At 38.4% G+C, this 22,066-nt stretch overlaps 2 protein-coding genes across 4 annotated transcripts in view; one reads left to right on the forward strand and one right to left on the reverse strand.

The window, feature by feature from the left end:
* lrch4 (leucine-rich repeats and calponin homology (CH) domain containing 4) overlaps positions 1–4,982 on the reverse strand; it is a 56,549-nt gene extending 51,567 nt beyond the window's left edge. For both annotated transcript variants that reach the window (XM_007242054.4, XM_007242053.4), the window contains exon 1: positions 4,581–4,982. In XM_007242054.4, coding sequence (XP_007242116.3) covers positions 4,581–4,752 — 172 coding nt within the window. In that variant the 5' untranslated portion in view covers positions 4,753–4,982. The remainder of the gene's footprint in view (positions 1–4,580) is intronic.
* Positions 4,983–11,554: 6,572 nt separating this feature from the next.
* On the forward strand, positions 11,555–19,962 carry LOC111194385 (F-box only protein 24). 2 transcript variants are annotated; one of them, XM_022678442.2, is made up of 10 exons: positions 11,555–11,701; positions 11,793–11,873; positions 14,595–14,775; positions 14,879–15,144; positions 15,835–16,078; positions 16,724–16,882; positions 18,120–18,241; positions 18,417–18,548; positions 18,884–19,054; positions 19,530–19,962. In XM_022678442.2, exons 1-10 carry the CDS (start codon positions 11,624–11,626, stop codon positions 19,878–19,880), a joined length of 1,785 nt encoding a protein of 594 aa, XP_022534163.2. In that variant the 5' UTR covers positions 11,555–11,623; the 3' UTR covers positions 19,881–19,962. The 2 variants fall into 2 exon arrangements, with proteins under 2 accessions (XP_022534163.2, XP_022534164.2); XM_022678443.2 differs by having other exon boundaries at positions 11,555–11,692.
* The last annotated feature ends 2,104 nt before the right edge of the window (positions 19,963–22,066 follow it).

A 22,066-nucleotide genomic window follows, 5' to 3' on the forward strand; every position in this document is an offset into this window, starting at 1 on the left:
TGCACTATAAAGTACAGGAGTATTCCTTTAACCGTTACTGTCTGTCCTAGATGAATGTTTCATTTTCATTCCGTTTCAGTCTAGCTCTATCTTTCCTCCTGTCTCTGTTTGTTTTTAATTCCCTGCTCTTGCCTTATACCTGGTTATCCCCCAGCGTCTCTAAAGGAACAGCCTAGCATTTATTGTTGCCGCAAGTGCAAGTCAACAGTGGCTTTATTATGAATGTCCAGTAGCGGCCAGGTCTTGGGCTTTGACAGGGAGGCGTACTTAGGGGGTCCAACCTTATGAAACCAAGCTTTGTTCCCCAGCACAGCACACACATGCTTACACACAGAACTGAATTTCTGACCTTCCTGGGGGGAAGTTAGTCCATATTGCAGAGCAATCTTCTTCAGGAGAGAGAGAGAAAGAAAGAAAGGGTGGAGTGGAGGGCGCATGAGTGCGTGCACGTGTGAGTGTCTGTGTACATGCGTGATGGGAGATCAGAGAAAGAACAAAGAGTGGGCCCCACTCTCCGCGGACCCATATGCTGCGACACACATGGGCACATAGACCCCGGCCGGCCTTCACAAGGCTAGCATTTGTCATGGAGCTAATTAGCTCAACCTTAATGCCTAGCATACAAACTAACACTTTCACCAGTTTTACTGTGTGTTTTAGGACACGGAGGTACCACATGCAGGCTCATTGTGTAGAAGAGCCGGACGGACTGAGCTAGGTGATGGTGACAGCCTCAGGGAATGCTTAGGAACGTCTAAAAGAAATAGCTAATTTAAACATGCTGTCATTGCTTACAATCAACAGAATCTAGTAGTCACCTAACTGATAATTGTAGGGATTTTTCTTAATGTAAAAAGGTGAAAGAATAAATAAAAAAGGATTTTTTTTTTAAATAGATGTTTTATTTTATTCTTGTAGATGTTTTATTATTTGCATTTCTGTCTTTATATATTGAATCTGTTTAAGGTTACAATTTGTCCATGTTTCACACATCTTTTAACTGATTGTCCTTCCACTGTTAGTTACATAAGATTTTTGATAAATCTGTTTCTGTAAAACATCATTATGATAGTGTAATTTTTTTTGCATATTGTTCCCCTAATTCCAATCTATGTCTATGCTAAAGTCTATGCTCCTTTTAACTGCAATGACAAATGAATACTGTTGTATTTTAATACTTTTGCATAAATCCACACTATGTGAACAGCTGCTTACAGTCCAGGTAATGTTTAATTCTAGGATTTTGGAGCATTTCTGTGAGGATTTGATTGCATTCAGTGTTAAGAGGTCAAAATGTTGGATGATAACCAACCCACAACATCCCAAACTCCCCAATCTAACCCAAAGGTATTTGGGTTAGTAGGCATGGTACCAACAGTTTTATGTTTATTGGCTTAAAAGGGTCCTATTCTATTGGCAACAGCTATGTGTGTGAATTTATACAACTTTGTCAGACAGGAGTGCAACATAAAGTAGTAAAGTGGAATAATTAGAAGATGTGTCCATAAACATTTGGACATATAGTGTATGTGTTGTTTTAGATGAATGCTCACAGACATTTTAATACTTAAACAATGTATAGACACAACATTCAACCTCAGTTTCCATTATAATGGCTCTCAATGGCACTGCTTCGCCTGCCTTAACTACTACCTTCATAATGGTAGGAAGAAACCTGGTCATTAACTCCAGTCAAAGACATCTTAAAAGTTTACTTAAGAGCTACTGCTGAATAAAATGCTTAAAAAAGGTGGGGTATTGCACTGGACACCACACCTAATCCTGGGAGAACCACCAAATGTTCAAATAGGTCAATCTAGCTGCAATAGTTTGGGAAATCTCCATCACTGTCTTCCATCACTTCATGTTTGGTTCAAACATGTCAGGAAATGGCTTTCACGTGGTGGGCAGCGTTGCTACAGCAACATGCTAATCTCTGTAGCAATGTTTATGCGGTTGCCACAGATACTTACAAAGATTACCCACATCTAAACATTCATGAAGGTTCTATCTGAGTCTGCACCTGACAAGTGCAATCTTGCCCATCAGTCACTGACTCCTCCATCTAGTCACTGTCTGGAAACGAGTTGCCTATAGAACAAAACGGAATGGGTAGACGGGACTTTACATAGTCCATCACAGGGGATGCTGAGTCACACACATAGTAGCCCAAAAAGGAGTGCGTGTGTGCGTGTGTGTGTGTGTGTGTGTGTGTGTGTGTGTGTGTGTGTGTGTGTGAGTGTGAGTGAGAGAGAGAGAGAGAGAGAGAGAGAGAGAGAGAGAGAGAGAGAGAGAGAGAGGCTTTTACATCATCTGCATTATTTAGATCCTCTGCAAAACCGTCCATTAAGAAGAAACACAAAGAAGCCAGAAGAAAAAACAGGAAGATCTTGGACAACCAAGAACTAGACAACAAGACATCCATATTTGCAATACTAGTGTCAGACACAAATGGCCACAAGTAGCCTCCAACTTTCAACCTATTCATGCAGTGGACAACACACACACACAGTGATATATAGTAAGCACACATGTCTAGAGTGGTGAGCTTTGCTCAAGGACCCAACAGTGGCAGCTTGCCAAACCCAGGTATCAAACCCACAACCCTGTCATCAATAAACTGGTGCTGTAACCACTAAGCCACTACTATCCCAGAAAAAAGTTTTTGCATATGCCAGATGAAAGAGACATACATTGTCAGAGTGTAGGGTCAGCCTTTCCTCAGCACAGCGAGGATTGAGGGCCATGTTCAAGGATCCAACAATGGCAGCTTGCCAAACCTGGGTATCAAACCCACAACCCTGTCATCAATAACCCTGTGCTTTTTGCATATCCCAATATGACCATGTTTACTGCACTTACCCTAGAGCAGACAGTGGTGGCTTAGCTAGCAGACCTGGGTATTAAACCCACAACCCTGTTATCTATGACCCAGCTCTCTCTACTGTGCCACCACTTCCCTGAACCACTTTATGCATCTCCACCAATCGGGTCTAACTACGTATTGAAGTATAAAGGATCTGTTAGCACATTTGTAAGATTGTGTGTGCGCGTGAGAGAGCACTTCCTCTTCAAGCTCAGGCCTACACCATGAGGAGCAGATGGCTGTGCAGTGTGTGAACTGCTGAGAAGAGCATCACAATGTGTGACAAAGATGCATTTCAAACCAACTCAACCATGAAGCAATCTTCTCCATTTCAAAGTCAGGATGTCTGAGAGGAGTCACAACCTTCTAACCATCATCTGTTGTGATCTGGACGCTGAAAGTTTGGACTAGAAAGTGGGAGAAGTAGAAAGATGGCCATATATGTTATATATCTCTCACTTAATCCACTCGAAACACTTGGTCTCTACACCACTTCACTTCACAACAGGAAGGGAAGTGAGCGCAGATGTTTTGAAGGTACTAAGCGAAGCAGAAAGAAAGAAAATGGGGGTAGAAATCCCCACTGTAGTTAGCTGGCTAGGTTAACTAACTTTAACTGTACACTTTTAAGTAAGGCTAGGCAATATATTACGTTGTTAAGAATTATCAATAAAGTTTCATACAAGATATAAGATTGGACAGTAACATTTATATCAATATAGATGGTGTTTTGTTCCAATTAGTTTTGACAGATCGTCCTTCCTTTCCTTTGCTCCCAGTTTTTTGATACCAATACAAAGCTGACTGATCTCTCCATCTCTACTATAATGCTTATGTTTATCTAAAGGCTGAATGTATATAAAAAAAAGTGCCTGTATAAAACTTGGAACATGTAGTTTTGTCTCAGAAGTGTCGTTTTGTTATGACCTTCAGGAATTTAAAAATATATGTGGCATACAGGCTTTCATCTAAAAAATATTAATATTAATATTAATATTTACAGCTCAAAAATAGACATATATTGTAAATTACCTCAGAGATATATATCACATGTCACCATTAGCTAAAAAATAAGATATATATCGAATAGCCATTCAACTTAAAAAATATTGAGATATATCTTGAAAATCATATTCCAGCAAAAATAGAGATAACGATGTATATAGTATATAGCCTTTTAATAAAAAAATATCGAGATATACATCGTATATTGCCTTTCAGCAAAAAAATACTTAAATATATATACCGCCTTTCAGCTAAAAACATATCGAGATACCAGTTTTGAACCATATCACACAGCCCTACTTTTAAGACGTTAAAAGATGTAATCTTACAAAAAGATAGATAGATAGATAGATAGATAGATAGATAGATAGATAGATAGATAGATAGATAGATAGATAGATAGAAGCAGCTGTTAGAATCAGTGTTGTCACACTAAACATCTTTAAAGTTAACCAACAAGTAAACATAGCAAATCTAGTTAGTTAGATAACTCCCTAGCAACAATAAAATAACAGCTAGTTTAACAGTAATAAACAGCTCTTATGCTATAGGCTGTAAGTTAGCTTTAGCCCTGGTTTAGATAGATAGCTAACGTTAACTAATGGAGAGCAGGTGAAAACTAGCACACACACAAAGGAAGTGAATTACTGAGGCTGTGTGACACTGCCTCCCCTCCTGCATTTCTCTCGGGGCGCTTAAGTCTGCTTACCTGCGTGTGTAATGTCGGACAAATCATAGTTTTTAGCTGTCCGCGGAAATTCCTTCAGTTTTCGGTTGGATAATACTAAAGCTCCGCTGGCCGCCGCCTCCTCCAGGGACTTCTCCACGCTCCTGCTGGCCGCTATTGTCGCCGGCAGCTGGGACCCATCCCCAGCAGCCATGAAACACAAATAATCCCCCGATTTTCCTCTTTATACCGATAAAAAGCCGCTCTCAAACTTTCATTTCCCCCGCGCTGCTACTTCAGCAGGGCGAGCGCTCATAAGGAAGGTGCGGAGTAATCCGGAAACGATGTTAAATCCAGCGTGTAGGGTTTGATAAAGTTAGCCGAGGAGCAGCAGCAGCGGCAGCGGTCCGCCCGGAGTTACTTAGCTTAACTGTCAATCTGGCCCTGCAGCCGAGAGAACCGAGGGATGGGCGGGGGGCGTGGCTACTGTGGACGGAAGGCGTGGTCATTGTGAACAGAGGGCGGGGTTACAAAACATTGCACATAAAGTAAGGAAGTGTGTGTTTGGTATATTTGATATTTCTTTATTGTAACAATGCTTTTTGGCAATAAATCTTATACCGTTGGGAAGCCTGATCATTTTCCTTTTAAGGCGTGCCACATTTGTAAGGAATATGCATTTGTGGGATGAGCAATAGAGCTGAGTATGTGGGTTGCACCCAGAAAAAAATAAGCCAAGTCTTCCCTGGCATTGGAACTATAGCCTTATCTGGATGGGATTAGTTTCTCAGGGGTTCCTGGGGTAATTTTCTCTTTTATGGGGGTCCTCTGTGACTTTATTCCGGACAGGGCTTATTACAGTGTTTTAGGACCATTCTTAAAAAAAAAGTTGTATATTACGACATTATTCTCGTAATATTACAACTTTAATCTCATAATGCCATTCCATACACCATTCTCATAATATTATGAGTTTATTCTCACAGTATTACGAGTTTATTCTCAAAACAGTATGAATTCAGTCTTTAAGATTATGAGTTTATTCTTAAAGTCCACTGGTTTTATTTTTTTCAGTAGTGGCCCTACAATGCTTTTGTACCAAAACATTTGTGTTTGACAGTTTTAACCTTCTATGACCACCAGGTGCTTCAGCACCTGTGAGCATAGGCTCTGCTACAGTGGTCAGCAGGTGTCTGCTCCAAGAATGGGCATATCTGATTGTTTGACTGATCTCGATAGGGTCCATGCAATAGGGCAACTTCAAACAACAAAAAGCTGTTTTATTTGGAGTGAGCCCTAGTACCAGTGTCTCCAAATTGAAGGTCAAGTTCCCTATTATGTGGATGTGGGTGTCAGAAACATGCTGCGAAGTGGGCCTCCCAAGAAGATGACACCCCAAGATCATCCAACACCAAATGAGTCAATGGCAGATTAAGCTGTTTGGCATTGACAGAGAGGATTTGGTCATTTTTTCAATGCATATTCCTTACAAATGTGGCATCAGTCAAAAAGGAAAATAACAGGCTTTCCAACAGTATAAAATGTATTGCCAAAAAGCATTGTTATTACAAAGAAATAATCTACCAAACACATTTTTCTTTTCACTTTTTGTGGTATGTTTAGATTGACAGGCCTGACTGAAACTGACCTCACTTAAACGTTTTGCTATAAATTATATGATGGTCTTGTTCCTAATCTATGATACCAAATAAATCAAATAAACTGATCTCCTTATTGGATAGATTGTATGTATATATCAATTCAGAGTATTCTACAACGAACGAAAAGGTTATAAAGCCTTTTTGGCTTTTGAATAACCAAATAATCCTGGACACCAAAAATCAGAAAGTCAATTATTTTACATTTATATACATAGTGGAGGGTAATGATGTTGTTCTAGGTGTTGTTTCATGTTGCAACATTAAACAAACGGCACAAATTGTACAATTAACAGATAGGACAGTGCAGTGTCCACACTTTCTGAGTGTGTGGGTGTTTGTGTGTGTGACAGAGATGAGAAAATATGTAGAGTATGCTATTGCATATAGGTATACAGTGTCAGCATATAACATACATTATGTGAACACAGCAGTTATTAAGGTAGAGAATATACAATAAAGCAAACATTCCTGATAGTGTTAAGGGATGTACAGGTTAGGAGCATCAATAGATAGAAAAAGAAACAGAATGAGATAACTGGTCAATAATTGCATTGTTTTCCATTAAGACTCTTCTCACATAGCACTGTTTGGTGATTAACACTATGTCTCTATGTGTTTGACTGTGTGTACATGTGTAGGGCATTAATGTTTTTTACACAAAAGCTTTTGGACTATTTCTGAAGAGTGCTTTGTCCCTGTGTCCATTTCATAACCAGTGTTTTAGTGCATAGCCATAGCATTTACTCTAACCTCTTAATTAGTGGCTAAACAGTGTTTAGTCTATCCCTGTCTGTCTGTGGCCAATAGTTTGCTTTTAGATTCACTGTGTCCGTACTGAGGGAGATATAGCATGGCATGGCATATAGCAAGTTATATCCTGTGGCTTATACTAACATTGCACAATAACAAGGTACACAATAACCCAGCACAATAAACGTTTGATTAAATGATGACCATGGGGTTAAAGTGCTGACTCTAAGCAATAATTTGGATTTACATCTAAGCACATTGGCTGAGCTATACAGTAATCACAGGCCTTTCATCTCTTAAGGCCTGTGCGGTGAGCTCATACTGACTTAAGTAATTAGAGGATGTATGTTTGTTGTGTGACTTCAGATCAGCCTAGGACAAAAAAGTGGGTCAGTAAATCATCCAGATCCATTATTCCTCAGGGAAAAGGGAAAGAGGAACAGAGGGATCGAGGGAGCACAGAGGAAGAGAAAGAAGGAATAAAAGAGCGTGAGAAAGTGTGATGTCATCCCGGTCTCCAGTAAAATCAGTGTTGCGTAATCTTCAAGGAAGAGAAAGAAAGGAAGGAGAACGGGAAAGGAATGCATATGCTGCAGACTGCCAGTTCACCAAGTACTTAATGAGGAGATAGGAGCTGACAGTCATTCATCAGCTCTTTGCCACTTTCAGTGACATTACGTCAGCGGTTGGTTATGTAGGTCGGTTATGAATATTCATGGCGAGAAGTGCCTCAAAATGAACTTACTCCCTTTGTTTATTGAGATGGGAGTGGGATAGATGGGTGCAGGAGACACAGAAAGTGCTCTGGAACGCTATCACATAGAGGGATGCATAATAGATGGAGAGGTAAAAGCCGGGTAAAAGGCAGCAAGAGAGGACGAGACTTTAAAGTAACAAATCTAATTTACAAAACATTAAAAAAGGTTTAAGTTTTTTCAATGGTTCTTTATTAATTACAGTGGTCTTACATTATATAAGCAACATTTGAAATAGAACCATTTGGATGCTGAAATATCCAGCTAAAATGCTTGTGTGGGGATTCGTTTGGATTGAATGGGGTCTAGGTTTTTGGGTCATGGGTTGTTATGGCACTTAATTGGGCTTCCTATATCATTTTGCCAACCTTCCTCAATTATACCACAGTTAGTTCCGACCCTGCATTGTGATTGGCTGAGAGGCGTTCAATAAGTGCCATTATCAGCCGGTAATGCACTGTAACCGAAGCTCTCCATGGGCCCTATTTTAACGATCTATAGCACACTAGTTAATTGCGCTTTGCGCAGTTGGATTTAGGGGCGTGTCCTATGTCTTTGGTATGTGAGGGTGCGAAAAATATGCCTTGCGCAGCTCCAACGGCAAAGGGTGTGTTTTAATTCCCTTAATTATTCATGGGTGTGTTTTGGGCATAATGTGAGATAAGCCAATCAGTGTGTCTGTAGTCATTACCTTTAAGAGACTGACTTCTGTTCATTCCTATTTTAAGAGCACAGGAAACTGACTGCGCCTTCAGGCTGTGAAGATAAACCAGCAGCTTAGAGAAGAGTAAATTTATTTTATTCTTTATTCTTCTTACTGTTTATGTAAAAACTGGGTTTGCAACACTGAATATTAACCAAGCAATCGATTATTTACACTGTATAGGGACCCTCATTTACAGTTTAAAAGGGATTAAAAATATAAAAAAAATTGAAATAAAACTGACATTTACTATAGAGAATAAAATATATACGTAAAAAAGAAAAAAAGACATTTTAAAAAGATCATAAAAATTGACATAAAAAGTAAAGAATTTATATCTTATGAATAAAATAATAATAGCAGTAAAATTAAGGTAAAATGATAAGAATGATAAGAGATTATCAAAGTTATACCAATAAACTAAGGACATGGGAATCATTGGGAATATATATATATATATATATATATATATATATATATATATATATATATATATATATATATATATATATATATATATATATATAATTTGGTTTAAAAAATAATTAAAATAATTAAAATGAATAAAAAATGAATAATATAAACTCATTTAAAAAAATTATTTAAAACAATCACAGGCTTTCTGAGAGTGTGCAGAATAATAAAAGTTTCAGTTTCCATTAATTGAAACAGCTCATTAAAACCTCAACCTATCCTTTATATTTGACAATATTTGATTAACTTACAGGTCCTTACTTATTTTTATTTAACTGAACTGAGTTTTATATTATTTCGCGCTGAATTCAGCTCCGCGCTGCGAAAGAGAGAAAGAGAAAGAAAGAGAGAGAGAGAGAGAGAGTGTGTCGCGGCGCAGTTTGCCTGATTTCTTTTAATTAAATATCAGTAAATATGTGGCTTTAATAGTGAGTTTATTGCATTTTCCTTATTTATTACAACGTTTTTTTAAAAGACAGAGGTATGCGCGCAATGCCGCGCGCGCTGCAACCTTTGCTTTGCATTTTCAGAGACATTTGACATTTCAGAGCGCTGGAGGAGATTTTAACAAGCTAAATTAATATATTTAATAATTTAATACATTTAATACATATATCTGCTATATTAAGCCACAGTTAAGTCTGTGTACCGAACAGAAATATAAATCCTTTTAACTGACAGAAATAAATATAACTAATAATAATTTATAGTTACTGTGCAGATTTTAAAGTATATTTTATTTTCATAGTTGATTGCTGAAGGCTGTGGGTGAGGTTTATTTTTCTGTGGTAAGGAAATGATGGTATGGGGTATTTTGGAGCGCAGGGCGCAGGGTGATCTGATTCAGCTCTGTGTGTGCGCCAGTGACAGGTGAATTTCGACCTTCTTTTACAGGATCAATCACGCAATTTGTTTTCCGCTGCCAAGATAGAAACATGCCATAAACCTGAATACACCTCATTTCCAAACCACCAGGCCCATCAGCCTTAATATATTCCAAAAGTCCATTGCTATTTTAAGGACATGTGTAAAAACAGACTGTTGATGGGGTGTACCATGGCAACGCGCCCCGTGTATTACGTCACCACATACAGGTAACCTAGCAACGATTCAGGCTTACAAGCCAAAGAGCCCAGCTACAAACAGAGCAGCAATGGAACTATTTTAACTAGCAGAGTTTTTATAACCAAACAGATGTATTTTCTCCTCCTCTTAAACTCTTCTTTTTTTTTTTTTTTTTTTAGCAATTTCTAGGCAAGCTGTCAATTGCGTATGGCACAGCTAGATTTAGGGCGTCAGTGTGTTTTTGGTATCATGATAGCGCTACACAGCTGGAAATGTGCAAAAGGCATGAACTAATTCTTATAATTAATCATGGGGTGTTTTGGGTGTAATGAGAAATAAACCAATCAGTGTGTCACTTGCCATTCCCTTTAAGAGACAAGTAGGCTCTGACTTTGGCGGGTAGTATCTTAGCAGCACTTTTGTGGTGCTTTTATGCGTCTCAGCAGAGGATACAGGACCTGAATGTTCAAGCTGTGAAGGTTGACTTAAATTTTGACTTTAAAAAGAAATTACTTTTGATCCAGAATCCCATCCATCTGGCACCCACTATCAGACCTCGCTCAAATTCTGATAATTTATGTCTCCTTGCCATGGGCACACACTGACCAGTGTTCAACCTCACTCACAATAATACGTCACAACCTATCAGCGTAGAGGTTCCCAATTTACATAATAATTTACATAAATTTACAGACGTTTGGCATGTCAGTATAAGTATAATACATCTATTTTAAAGCTCACCTTCCGCGAAAATCCGATTTTTCTTGTTTTTTGTGGAATACAGTAGGTCTCTCCGAGTTGAATGTGTACACCTGCACATTAAACTGTTTTGCAGCCCCCATTGTCTGCAGGAGCTAAGCAAAGAAATCCCCCCTCCCCCCCTCCGAAAAACGGGTGAATTTTGAATTATCTTTCTGCCTATGTAGGCAGAAACTCACAGACCAGCCCACCTTGGCTCGAGAAACTCCCAGAGGCGGAGCTGAAGCGACGCAACATCACCGCTCATCAGTTAGGAGGTGGGAGGCAGTGAGCGGCAGAGCGGTGGAGGGGCGTCGCAGTGCTCCTAGCCAATCAGAGGAGAGATATTTGCATGCTGTTTGCATGTATGAATATTCATGAGCAAAGCTGGAATCCGGTCATTTTGGACACACCCCTAAAACAGTCCATTAAAAAAGAGCTATACAGAGACACCTGAGCACTTTTTTTTTACAAAAACGGCTCACATGTCATTCATTCATACTAGAGACCACAACTAGACATTTTAAAATGAAAGAAAAAACGACGGAAGGTGACCTTTAAAGGATTATGTATTTATGTTTTTACTCTACTTAATAATAAAATTTTACATTATACCTGTATATAAAATCAAGTAAAAGTAGTTTTCACAGGGCAGGAAAAAATATCAGAGCTTGTGTTTCTGACATCTAACATTATGTTAGATCAGTAAAATAAAATAAAAAATCAAGCACTTCATGAATCTTACATTAAACTAAATCCCACAGTGCTCCAGTCTGAGATTTAGAATTTAGAATGTTTGTTTACGTCATATGGAGTGTGGTGATGATGCATTAAAAGTGCACTCCAGAACTTTATGACATCACTGCTCAGTCGTTTATTCGTGGAGTAGGACGTGTTTTGTGTGAGAACTGCTGGATTAAGAACATAATAAAAGAAACAATGAGAGGTAGAAAGAGAAAATTTGTGAAACACAGATGCAATGAGAGATCTACAGCACCACCTAATGTAGTAAGTGATGTAATTAAGAGAAAGCATTCAACAGAATAGTGAAATGATTGGTTATGTGAGTTTACAACAAATCTGATAATTATTCTCTCATTTAAAACAGCCCAAAAGGAAGAGAAGTGTGTCACCATCCAAGCAAAGGGAGAAAACAGCTCTCACAATCCTGTCATTGTTACCTGAAATGGTAAGATGCTTTTGGTAATTACAGTAAAAGCAGGGTTTAAAGGAACAGTTTATTGACGTATCAGGTATTTCATTAGTTATGTTTAATGCCCACTGTTTGTTAGTTGTATTAGCCTGTACAGCTCCTGCAAAACATGTTATCTATCTAATGTTAGCAAGCTTGATAAGCTATTGTATAGTACATACAATAATGTTAGCTAGTCAATCCGCAACTATACTGTTATTCTGCATAAGCATTATTATTATTATAGGCGCTTTCTTCGCCGCGCCAACTGCGGTTTGATGGTGCGATGCGTGTTGTATACAGCTTTTTGATCGGACATACCGGTATGTTTTTTTGCCTATTGAAAATGAATGGGGAGAATTTGCACGCCCGTGTATGTCACAATGTTTAAGATACGAAGACCAAATTCGGATGTGTAAAACATATCGTGTTCTTTCTGAAAATATACTGTACAAACCGATACAATACTTTCTGTCCCCTGCTCTCAACACTGTGTGTGTGGAGGAGCTATTTAATAAAGCAGCTATCGGTCAAAAGAAGGACAGCCCAGCGTCCATAGCCGAGCCATGTTTGCATGTACACATTATAACCCGATTTATGCAAATACATCACTTGGTACCACCAGAGCACTGTAACAAAGTGTGCACCTATGTATTGTGTCTATCTGGTTAAGCACTTAACACACAAAAGAATGTAAAGTTATGAAAATTACAGATAAAAACTTTATTTATTTCAATTCTTGATATTTAGGGTTCAAGCACCGAAGGTGCGTAGAACCCTATTGTTTTTGCTAAGATTTTTCTTCTTCTTATTATTATTATTATTATTATTCTTTTTCTCCTGTAAAAACAGTTGTGCAGCCTAAACCGTAAGTCATAGAGAAATGAAACTTGGTAGGTAGATGTAGGATCAGTGCATCTCGGTGGACAACAAAAATGTACATTCAAAATTCTTTTTTTGATGGATTCCTTGGGTCAATACCAACAACTTTCCAATTTGGACCATGCACTTCCGTCTATATAGATTTTGTGCTAATTTGCATAATATGCAAAACCTACTTTTGCAAACTAGTCCTAGGAATTCTGACCAATCCTGGCATGTTTGGTATCAAAACACTCGTGAGAGCATGCGCTTCAATATTCATTAAGAAAAAGTTGAAATATGTAAACAATATGTCCGCCATATGCAAATTAGTCCTTCCGGATATATGCCCCATTCACTTCAAGAGGTAAATTTGGAGCACTGTTTCTCAGCAACCGTGCAACCTAGCAAGTTGAAACTTTGCATGCAGAATCTATCATACAGCCTCTAAAGGATGTTCAAAGGGCAACTTAATCAATCAACATGGCTGAACACCATCAGCCAATCAGCATTCAGCAGACATTTTGGCAGGCTGAATGTTGCCCAATCTGGATGATATTTGGCAGTTAAATTCAGGTGGAGACACTGTAGTGACCTGCAAAGTGCTGAAACAATCCGCCCACTGGGGGGCGCTGTTCCAAAAAAACGAGTATATGTCAATCATGCTGTACTATTTTGACATCTAATTGTTTTTGCCATATTTAGTACAGTGGCTCTGACAAATTTCTCAATACAACTATGTTTAAAAAGTGCTTTGTTCATTCATAATTGCTAATTGTTTGAAAATAGCTATATTGAAACTACTCTCTGGATATTTGGCCTATCACCTCCATTTCAGTCTTGCTGCACACTGTAGAGTCTCTAGGTAAATGTTCATTAAAAACATTTGTGAAAATTTCACATACAATACTCTCCAGGCATCAAGCAATCTGTGCGTCCTTGGAATTTCTAACCTAAATTGCTGTAACTCTGCAGTATTTGCTGTAATCTCACAATGTTAAAGACCTCTGTACAATATCACTCTGATGAAGCGCCATTTAATTCAGAACTAGATTTAGAATAACTTTATAATTACATGTCATATCAGAACATTCACTCCTTTGTGCCTCTTCTCAACATTAATAACAGGTGAAAGACTTTTGATCATTTTAAATGTGACAGAATGTCTCCAATTGTGTTAGACCTTCTTACACATCACCATCCTATGCTCTAGTAGGCACCATTGTGCTAGTTGGTGCTTGATGAAGCGCCATTTAATTCAGAACTAGATTTATAATAACTTCGTAATTACATGTCATATCAGAACATTCACTCCTTTGTGTTAATTTAAACTTGTTTGGTCAAACATTTCAGCTTGTTCTGCAAAGGTTCAAAGGTCAATCTGAATACCACTTTGTGAACATTCTGGTTGAAGCCACCTGATCAATACCAATAACATGTAGACACCTTTTGACTAGTTCTAACTCACTTAATGAATATCCTACAAAGTTCACTAGATTTACATGTGAATTTAAGCACTGATCAGGTTGAAAGGCCTCTGCTCAACATTAATAACAGGTGAAAAACTTGATAATTTCTAAATGACAGGGCATCTCCAATCATATTAGACCTTCTTACACATCACCATTCAATGCTCCAGTAGGCACCATTGTGCAAGTTGGTGCTTGAACCCGATGATTGCCGCTTGCGGCTATATTTGTAATTGTAATTGCAGCGAAATCGATGAGGTAATAAAGCCTACCCTTTTGGGATGCTTCTTGTACCACTAATTGTACCAATTGTACCACTGCTTTAATGCTTTTTGAACAACATAAATCTATATTATCATTTTCAATAATCCAACATTCTCATCCCCAGCTCGAGAAGATCCTCTTTAATCTCTCTGCAACGGATGTGGTTTCTTTTGGAGCCACTTGCCGTTATTTTCACGAGCTGAGCCTGAGCCAGGCAGTGTGGAAGAGACTTTACTGGAGGCAATTCATTGGCCCAGCTCTGAACAATAAAGACGTCAATTGGAGGAGGTTCACCATCCTAAAGAGTGAGTATGAATGCGATTTGGGTTCATTGCTTTACAGAGTAGCGACGATAAAAAATGGTAATCATGTCAATCACGTGAATTGTCTCATCCCTGTTGTACATAGTGAGCCAGGGCCTTGCCATGCAGCGCCTGAACAAAGGTGTGCGTCGTATTGGATTGCATCAGCAGCATGCCAGGGCTCGGCGGCCAACAGGGGTCCATCTGTTCAACAGTTCCCTGGCATTGGGCTTCCGTAGGGTGGAGGCCATACTTGAACAAACCCTGCTGTGGGACTACAATGGCACTATCTTTGCGCTCATCACCCCCATAGGAAGAGCGCCATGGTCAAGGCCATACAGCTACTCAGTACTGTGCTATCGAGCCATAGATGTAAGTGTGCTGTACTAGGTGTATGCCCATCTTGATTAATATAATTATGGTTTGATTATGCAGAGATAAATATGGTAAAATAACCATTAATATTTCCTGTACTGACTTGTGGGATATGCCTGAGTGGTGTCCTTCATTGAATGTGGATGTAATTTCTGCGAGAGTAGCTTTTCTGTTCGCATGGACAATTCTTGGCAAAAGCCACCAGTCCCGATCATTAGACTACCACCCATTGCACTTTTTGCTGTGCGTGGTAATTTCAGCCTTTTATGACATATTCCTTGTGCACACGTGACACTGTGGATGAGGATCCACCAACACTCTTTATACAGGTGTGGACACTCCAAGGCACTCCATCCATCCCCTGACGTAACACTTAACTTAACACTTAACAATTTACTTTGTGCTATCCCATGACTTTTGGCATGTCAGTGCAGATGTTTACCACAGAAAAAAGGCTCATTGCTTTTTCAAAAATTCTTCTTTTTCTTCATTATCTTTTCTTTTTATTGTTTTGCTTTTCTCTCCAAGGAGGCTCTACTAAATCATGACCTAATTTTTAATATATTAATCAACATGTTATTAATACACATTCCATTCCAAGACCCTCAAGAATGATCTAATTCCAGTCACAGTAACAATATCCTGTTTTCAAATATGCACTTTCTCTCTCTCTTCTTTGTCCCCTAGTTTGCTGTGGACCCTCGCTGGAACCACAACCTCCGCCATTACATCTATGTGCTAACGCTGGGAGAGAGCAGTGGCAAACTTCCAGAGTCTGTGGGAAACCCAGGCTCTGTTGGTGACACTGTGGAGGTGTTCGAGTGGGACACCCATGAAAGAGTTTGTTATATTTCTTTCCACTCTACTATATTCTTCACACAGCTCAGACTGAGTGGGTCAGAGAACCGTCGCTTAATCCTGCTGCTGACAGGTCAGTTTCAGGGTGCATGGTAGAATATGTTTTCTGTTCTTTCTATAGTGACTGTAGAAAGACTCAGAAAAAAAAAGGTTTCAGAATGATGTGCTCAATCTGCTTATCCCATCAAGGAATAAATGAATGAATTGAGTCACACTTACACACACACTAGTGAGAAACAACAAGCCAATCGCACACAGCATACTCTCAACCGGAAACGACCGTCCTCGTGGAGGACTGCATTGGGCAATGAGCAAAAATACCATGCTGCCTCAAATCATTTTCTGCTTGTTTGTAAAAATGCACTTTATGAAATATTCACATTACTTTAGGTACTTTACACTGCACCGTATACTCAATGAAGGCAGCCTGAGACTTTAATGACTCTAATAGGCCTTCCTAATGAGTAAATGTGTTTAGCTATGCCTCTGTTTTTTGCAGTGCACACACTCTGGTTGCAAATTTGCCAACATTGCAGACAATTTTGGCTTAATTTCCAAAGAACGTAAGGGAATAGAGTCACGTTTTATACATTATTTTCCTCACAGCATGCATGTCAAAGTAATGTTAATGTCAGTCACTTTGATTAAAGTGATCTATTTAATGTAGCTTTCTTTTAGTCCTGCTAATCAGTTTACTTTATTGATGTCTTTTTTTCAGATGATGGAATAGTATATTCAGCGCATTTAAATGAAACTATGTACAGCAGGAGGACCTCCTACACCACGGAGCTGACTCCAAAGACAGTTTCCTGTCAACTGCCAAACCTTCCAGTCAAACAGCTCCACACCAGTTCAAACAGCACTGTGTATATTAAAGGTAAGGTCATGCACTCCTCAACATAGCAACAAAAATGCAGTGGGTTATTACATATTACATTTTTTTACGTCATGTTTTATTAGAAAATGACAGCACACAAATGTGCATGTAAGTAAAACTTCACATCAAATGATGTTAACATTGTAATCATTTTATCAGAATCGACCGAAGGCTTTAGATTTTCGACCCACCAACATAATAGTAAAATTAAATTTAAATAAGTAAATTCACCACTACAACCACAGTTTCTCTGATTTTGTGGAGTTCAAGACATATGTTACTAGTCTGAATTTATTCTAGAATGAACAAAAAATAACTACACACTGGAATCTTAGCACAAGCACACTTTTACACACCTCAGTGATTGACAGCAGAAATTGCATTATTATAGGTGTCAGTTTTTACAGTTGAAGCAAGATCATTAAACTTTATTGGCATTTGTTGCTTCTGGGCTCCTCCTTCAGTAATTTGGGCTTTAAGCCACCCCTGAAGACACGTTTTTCTGGATGAGCTGGGAAATACAGGACTGTGTTTTCAGAGAATGGACTATAGAATGACTCCAATTGCACAGGGTTAAGCAGTTCCTTTGCTCTTCTCCAAAGTTAGCAGCATGCCAAGCATGGAGTATCGACAACAACCCTTTTCTTCCTTCATGCTACATAGTGTTGCTTTGAAGGCCTAGCTCCAACAGTGGACAGTTATTTATTACTTGTGAATTTCAGAGGTGGAGGAACCGTGTGTCCGCCTCACACCAGGAAGCGCAGCCCCTGTCTGTCCCAGCTGACTTGCATTGGACTGATTAGGCAGCCAGCTTAGGGACAGGCATAAAAACCTTTAAAAAAGGCAGAACGGACCCAAAACTGTGTTAAAACGTACGCGACTAGAGCCCCACTGGGCTATCGTTATGCTTTTTTGAGTCTGTTTGTTTGGGTGTGGCGGAGGGCATTTTTTCTAAATAAAGGTACATTTAAGTTCATATACTCCCTGTGTCTGTGTAGTGGTATCTCTGTGTTTCCTGACTGCCGGGTAATGATGGCCACACCCTTATCCTCAGGGTCGCTGTCACACACTGTACATGTAGACTGTATACAAGCTACATCTACAGTACCTGAAATACAGCAATTTTGCTTACCATTGTGTTTTTTTGTATAACTTCATGCATTAATGCAAAATAATCTATTTTCTATACTGACAATCTTGTCCCTTCTGTTTTTGTTGTTGTTCTTTCTTCTCATAGCTGACGGCTCAGCTTTTGCAGAAGTGCATTCTCCAGGAGCGCTCCGCCAGCTGTTTGGGACTTATGAAGGTTTTAATCCCATTGGTGCTGAAATGGTTTACCCACTGCGTCTGCCATCCAGGGTGCGTCTTTTTCTTATAAACCTCTACAGATCCTAGACAAGGGTTATCATTTCATTGTAGTTGGATGTTTTAACTGACTGAAGTGACTGCAGATTAGATTAGAGTACGCTGAATGATAACATGCTCAGTGATGTACAGTAAGTTTCAGTGCCCGTTGTTTTTTGTTTGTTTGCAGGTGGTGAAATGCTCTCTGGGGCCTAACCACCTCTGTCTGCTGGATAACTGTGGAAGGATCTTCATGCAAGGCTGCAACCACCATGGCCAGTTAGGAACTGGAGACAAGATTGATCGTGCCGAGCCCACTCTGGTAGTGTGTGTGTGTGTGTGTGGTTGCGTGTGATGATATGTATGTGTGCACATTTCAAGTTATAATCTGACATTTAAGCAGTATGTATTTATGTTTATCTACAAGAATTGAGCATACCGTCATGGCCACCTCCTTGTTTCTACACCTATTTTCCATTTTTTCAGCTTTTTCACCAATCCATTTGTAGTTCTATAATTACATACTTGTTCACTAGCACAGTGGTGGAGTGCTAGTGAGTTGTTCCTCTTATGCATCTCTATGTAATTAAATAATAAATCAAACAATGAATGACTGAATATTAAGGATTAACAATGACTCTGCCTTCCTTTGAATAGGTGATCATTCCCATGGCCCCAGTGAATGTGTGGTGTGGGCTGAACCACACACTGGTTCTGCTGGAGGCTGAGTGTGGAGATAAGCAGGTGCAAGGCTGTGGCTGTGGATCGCGGGGCCGATTACCAGGCCACTTGGGGGGCAGCTCTGTGTTTGTGAGGCTCAAAGTTCAAGTGAGTTTATTTAAAAAAAAAATCCTGATTAAAGTGTGTCAAAGGGAAATAGTTATGTCTGCAGATGTATTTACCACTTCCTCACTTGCCCTGTTTGTATTTTAGGCCATAGCCTTTTTAATCCTTAAATGTCTGAGAATTTTCTGGTTTCTAGAAGGAAATTTTAACTGGAATGCTCCCAAAGGTCAGATTTCCTATTTGGAATGTCAGGAGAGCCTCGCCAACCCTGAGTTCAGTGCATGGACTTAAAAAAAATAAGAGACCACTTAAAAACTATAAAGGGAAAGTTTGTAAACAAACTTTAAGTTGACTTGGAAAAGTGTGCTAATAACGTTGAAAAGTTAAAATGGTTGCTATGCTGTTGACTTTCGGCTAAATGTTAAAGTCCAAAAGGTTTTGGCTAACATGGTGGAATGTTAATAATTGTTTGATATTAGAATTAAGGGTTGATTGTTGCTATCTCTTTCCCCTCCAGGTTCCACGCCACGCCTCATCTCTTTATTCCTCATCAGACTTTCTCTACATTATCTGCTGCCATGACATAACTGAACCCCCTGCACGTTTCTACATACCACCTGAAGTCACAGCTCTGAAGGATGCTGAGAAAAAACAGAAGGAAGAGATTGAGAAACTGCACATGGACCTCACTCAAATGAAGAGATGTGTCAGTACCAAAAGGGGGATCAAGATGCTGCAGAGGGCTGTAAATGAACACATGACAGGCCTAAGTCCTGCCCACAAAGACTTCCTTGACTCAGCACTGTCCATAATCCTGCATGGGGAGAGCAGATCCACAGAGGAGCCAGAGCAGCAGCCTCATGCATAAACAGGACTGTCGAACAGTTTACTCTGTATGACCAGTACCTCTTTATTTCACATAAAGAATAAAGGTACCTAGCAACATAAAAGGGTGTCATAAACTGATTTATTTCAAATATGCCAATAACAAATTATCTTAGTGATTTACATACTTTTTACAAACCTTTTTAAAATGACGTGACTTTAAGAACAGCAATTTCAGGGATCATGCTGTATTCCATCAGCAGCTGGAGTCTGAGAGAGCACAATATTATCTTGCTCTCTCTTGATGGGTAGATGGTTTCATGTGAACTAAATTAGTTCATGCTCAAAAGCTCAGTATACAATATACAGACATGTTTTATATCCAATTGTGTTTTTTTCTGTAAAATGTAAATAACATAAAATATATGTTTTTCTGCCCTGAAAATATAAAGAACAACGGTTTGGTTTGACACTACAGTGTAAAAGCTATTTTACATACATGTAAATGCTCGAATGGCTAAATTGTCCCAATAAGCTGTGAAACCTGCTGTTAAACATTTCAAAGTGACTAAATATTTTCATTAGTGACTAAATATAACTGGTAATATATAATATAACATATTTTCCATTCTGTTTATTTATTGTTATTGTTAATACTTTTTTTTTTTTTATAAAATATATTATGATTACTAAATATATCTATTTGTGTATAAAATGAGGCTCAGGAAGACAACAGCACCATGATCTTTTATTTTTAGGAGCATATAACAAAACATCAAACTAATATGTATCTAAAGTGTCATGGTTCTATATAAAACAGGTTTTAAAGGTTTGTTAAATGTTTAATTAGGGTTTTCTTTAAACTTGTTGGTGACTAAAGATCATATTCAGTAGGTGGTAAGAGCTGATGTTTTTTAAGGAATATATAAGAGATATTTAAAGACAATAATTCATCGTTTCCAGGTCACATGATTAGAACTTACAGTATCTATGAGAGCTTGTGAGGACCCTGGAGGTCTGAGGGGGGGCTCATGCTTTGTTCTCCTGCAGAGTTTGGTTCATACAGAATCCTGTTTCCTGAGCAGTGAATGCTTCACCTGTTAGACTGCACTGCAGCACCACCTGCTGTTGAAGCCCCACTGAGAGCTGATTCCTCACTCTTTCATTCTCTAAACAAAAAACACATGTGGTTAAACTGAAAATGGATGGATTTGATGCATAGTCATTTTGCCATGGTTGACAACAATTTATCCCATATACTTCACTAATAGGGCACTTCATCATGTTCTCTCACATATAGAACATATATATCTCACATATATAAGGCACCCGTTTTCTCCACTTGAAAGGACAGCTTTTGGGACAGTGTTTGGCAGTGATGGAATAGAAGGACACACACACATGGGCACAACACTGATTTAAACACATTATCAAAAAAATCCTCATTTAATCACATTATCATAATATAATAAAATTGCAAGAAGGGGCACTCAATACATTTTTTTCCAACGAAACAACAGGTAACAAATACGGCACTTAAACGACACTTTTTTCAGCAATGGGAGAGTTTGACTGGAACATATAAAGTGCATATAAATTTCAGGTTAAAAGAGCATTTTTTCCATAACCTATTGTTGTTTCAGGGTTGGACAAATGTATTATACTGTATAGTAAAATAATATGTTTATACTATATTGTATAATATATATACACTAATTGTGATTGTTGTAGAAAATTAAATTATGAGAGATATTCTTACACCAAATATAAAAAATACATTTCTAAGTATTTAATCTATCTAGATTTAAGTTATCACAAAAGGATTTTGCAGTACAGTTTGGATGTAACTTGCAATCCAACAAAAGGTGTTAAAAGAATTGTGGCAAGAACATTTAATTCTGATGTAGTAAAAGGTGCTACTGCATATTTAAACTTTAAAAATGATTAATGGGAAATGTTTCCATGTATTAATGTTAATAGCACATGATATGATTCCCTAAATACTGGTTTTGCAAAAGTTTCAGAATGAACTAGTGTAAATCAGTCTCAGAAAGCACACGATGTATAAACATTTGTATAGGGAGCCTTTACATATCATTTTATATAACTCTGGTTCCCAACACCACCATTCTAAATGATTTTGTTTACTTAGCCATTCTTTGATTTTGCATAAATAAAGATATGGAAAATAGGCTTTAACATTTTGCCTACTGAAATATTTCTACTCTT

Source organism: Astyanax mexicanus, chromosome 8 (genome assembly GCF_023375975.1).
Source record: "Astyanax mexicanus isolate ESR-SI-001 chromosome 8, AstMex3_surface, whole genome shotgun sequence".
NCBI lineage: Eukaryota > Metazoa > Chordata > Actinopteri > Characiformes > Acestrorhamphidae > Astyanax > Astyanax mexicanus.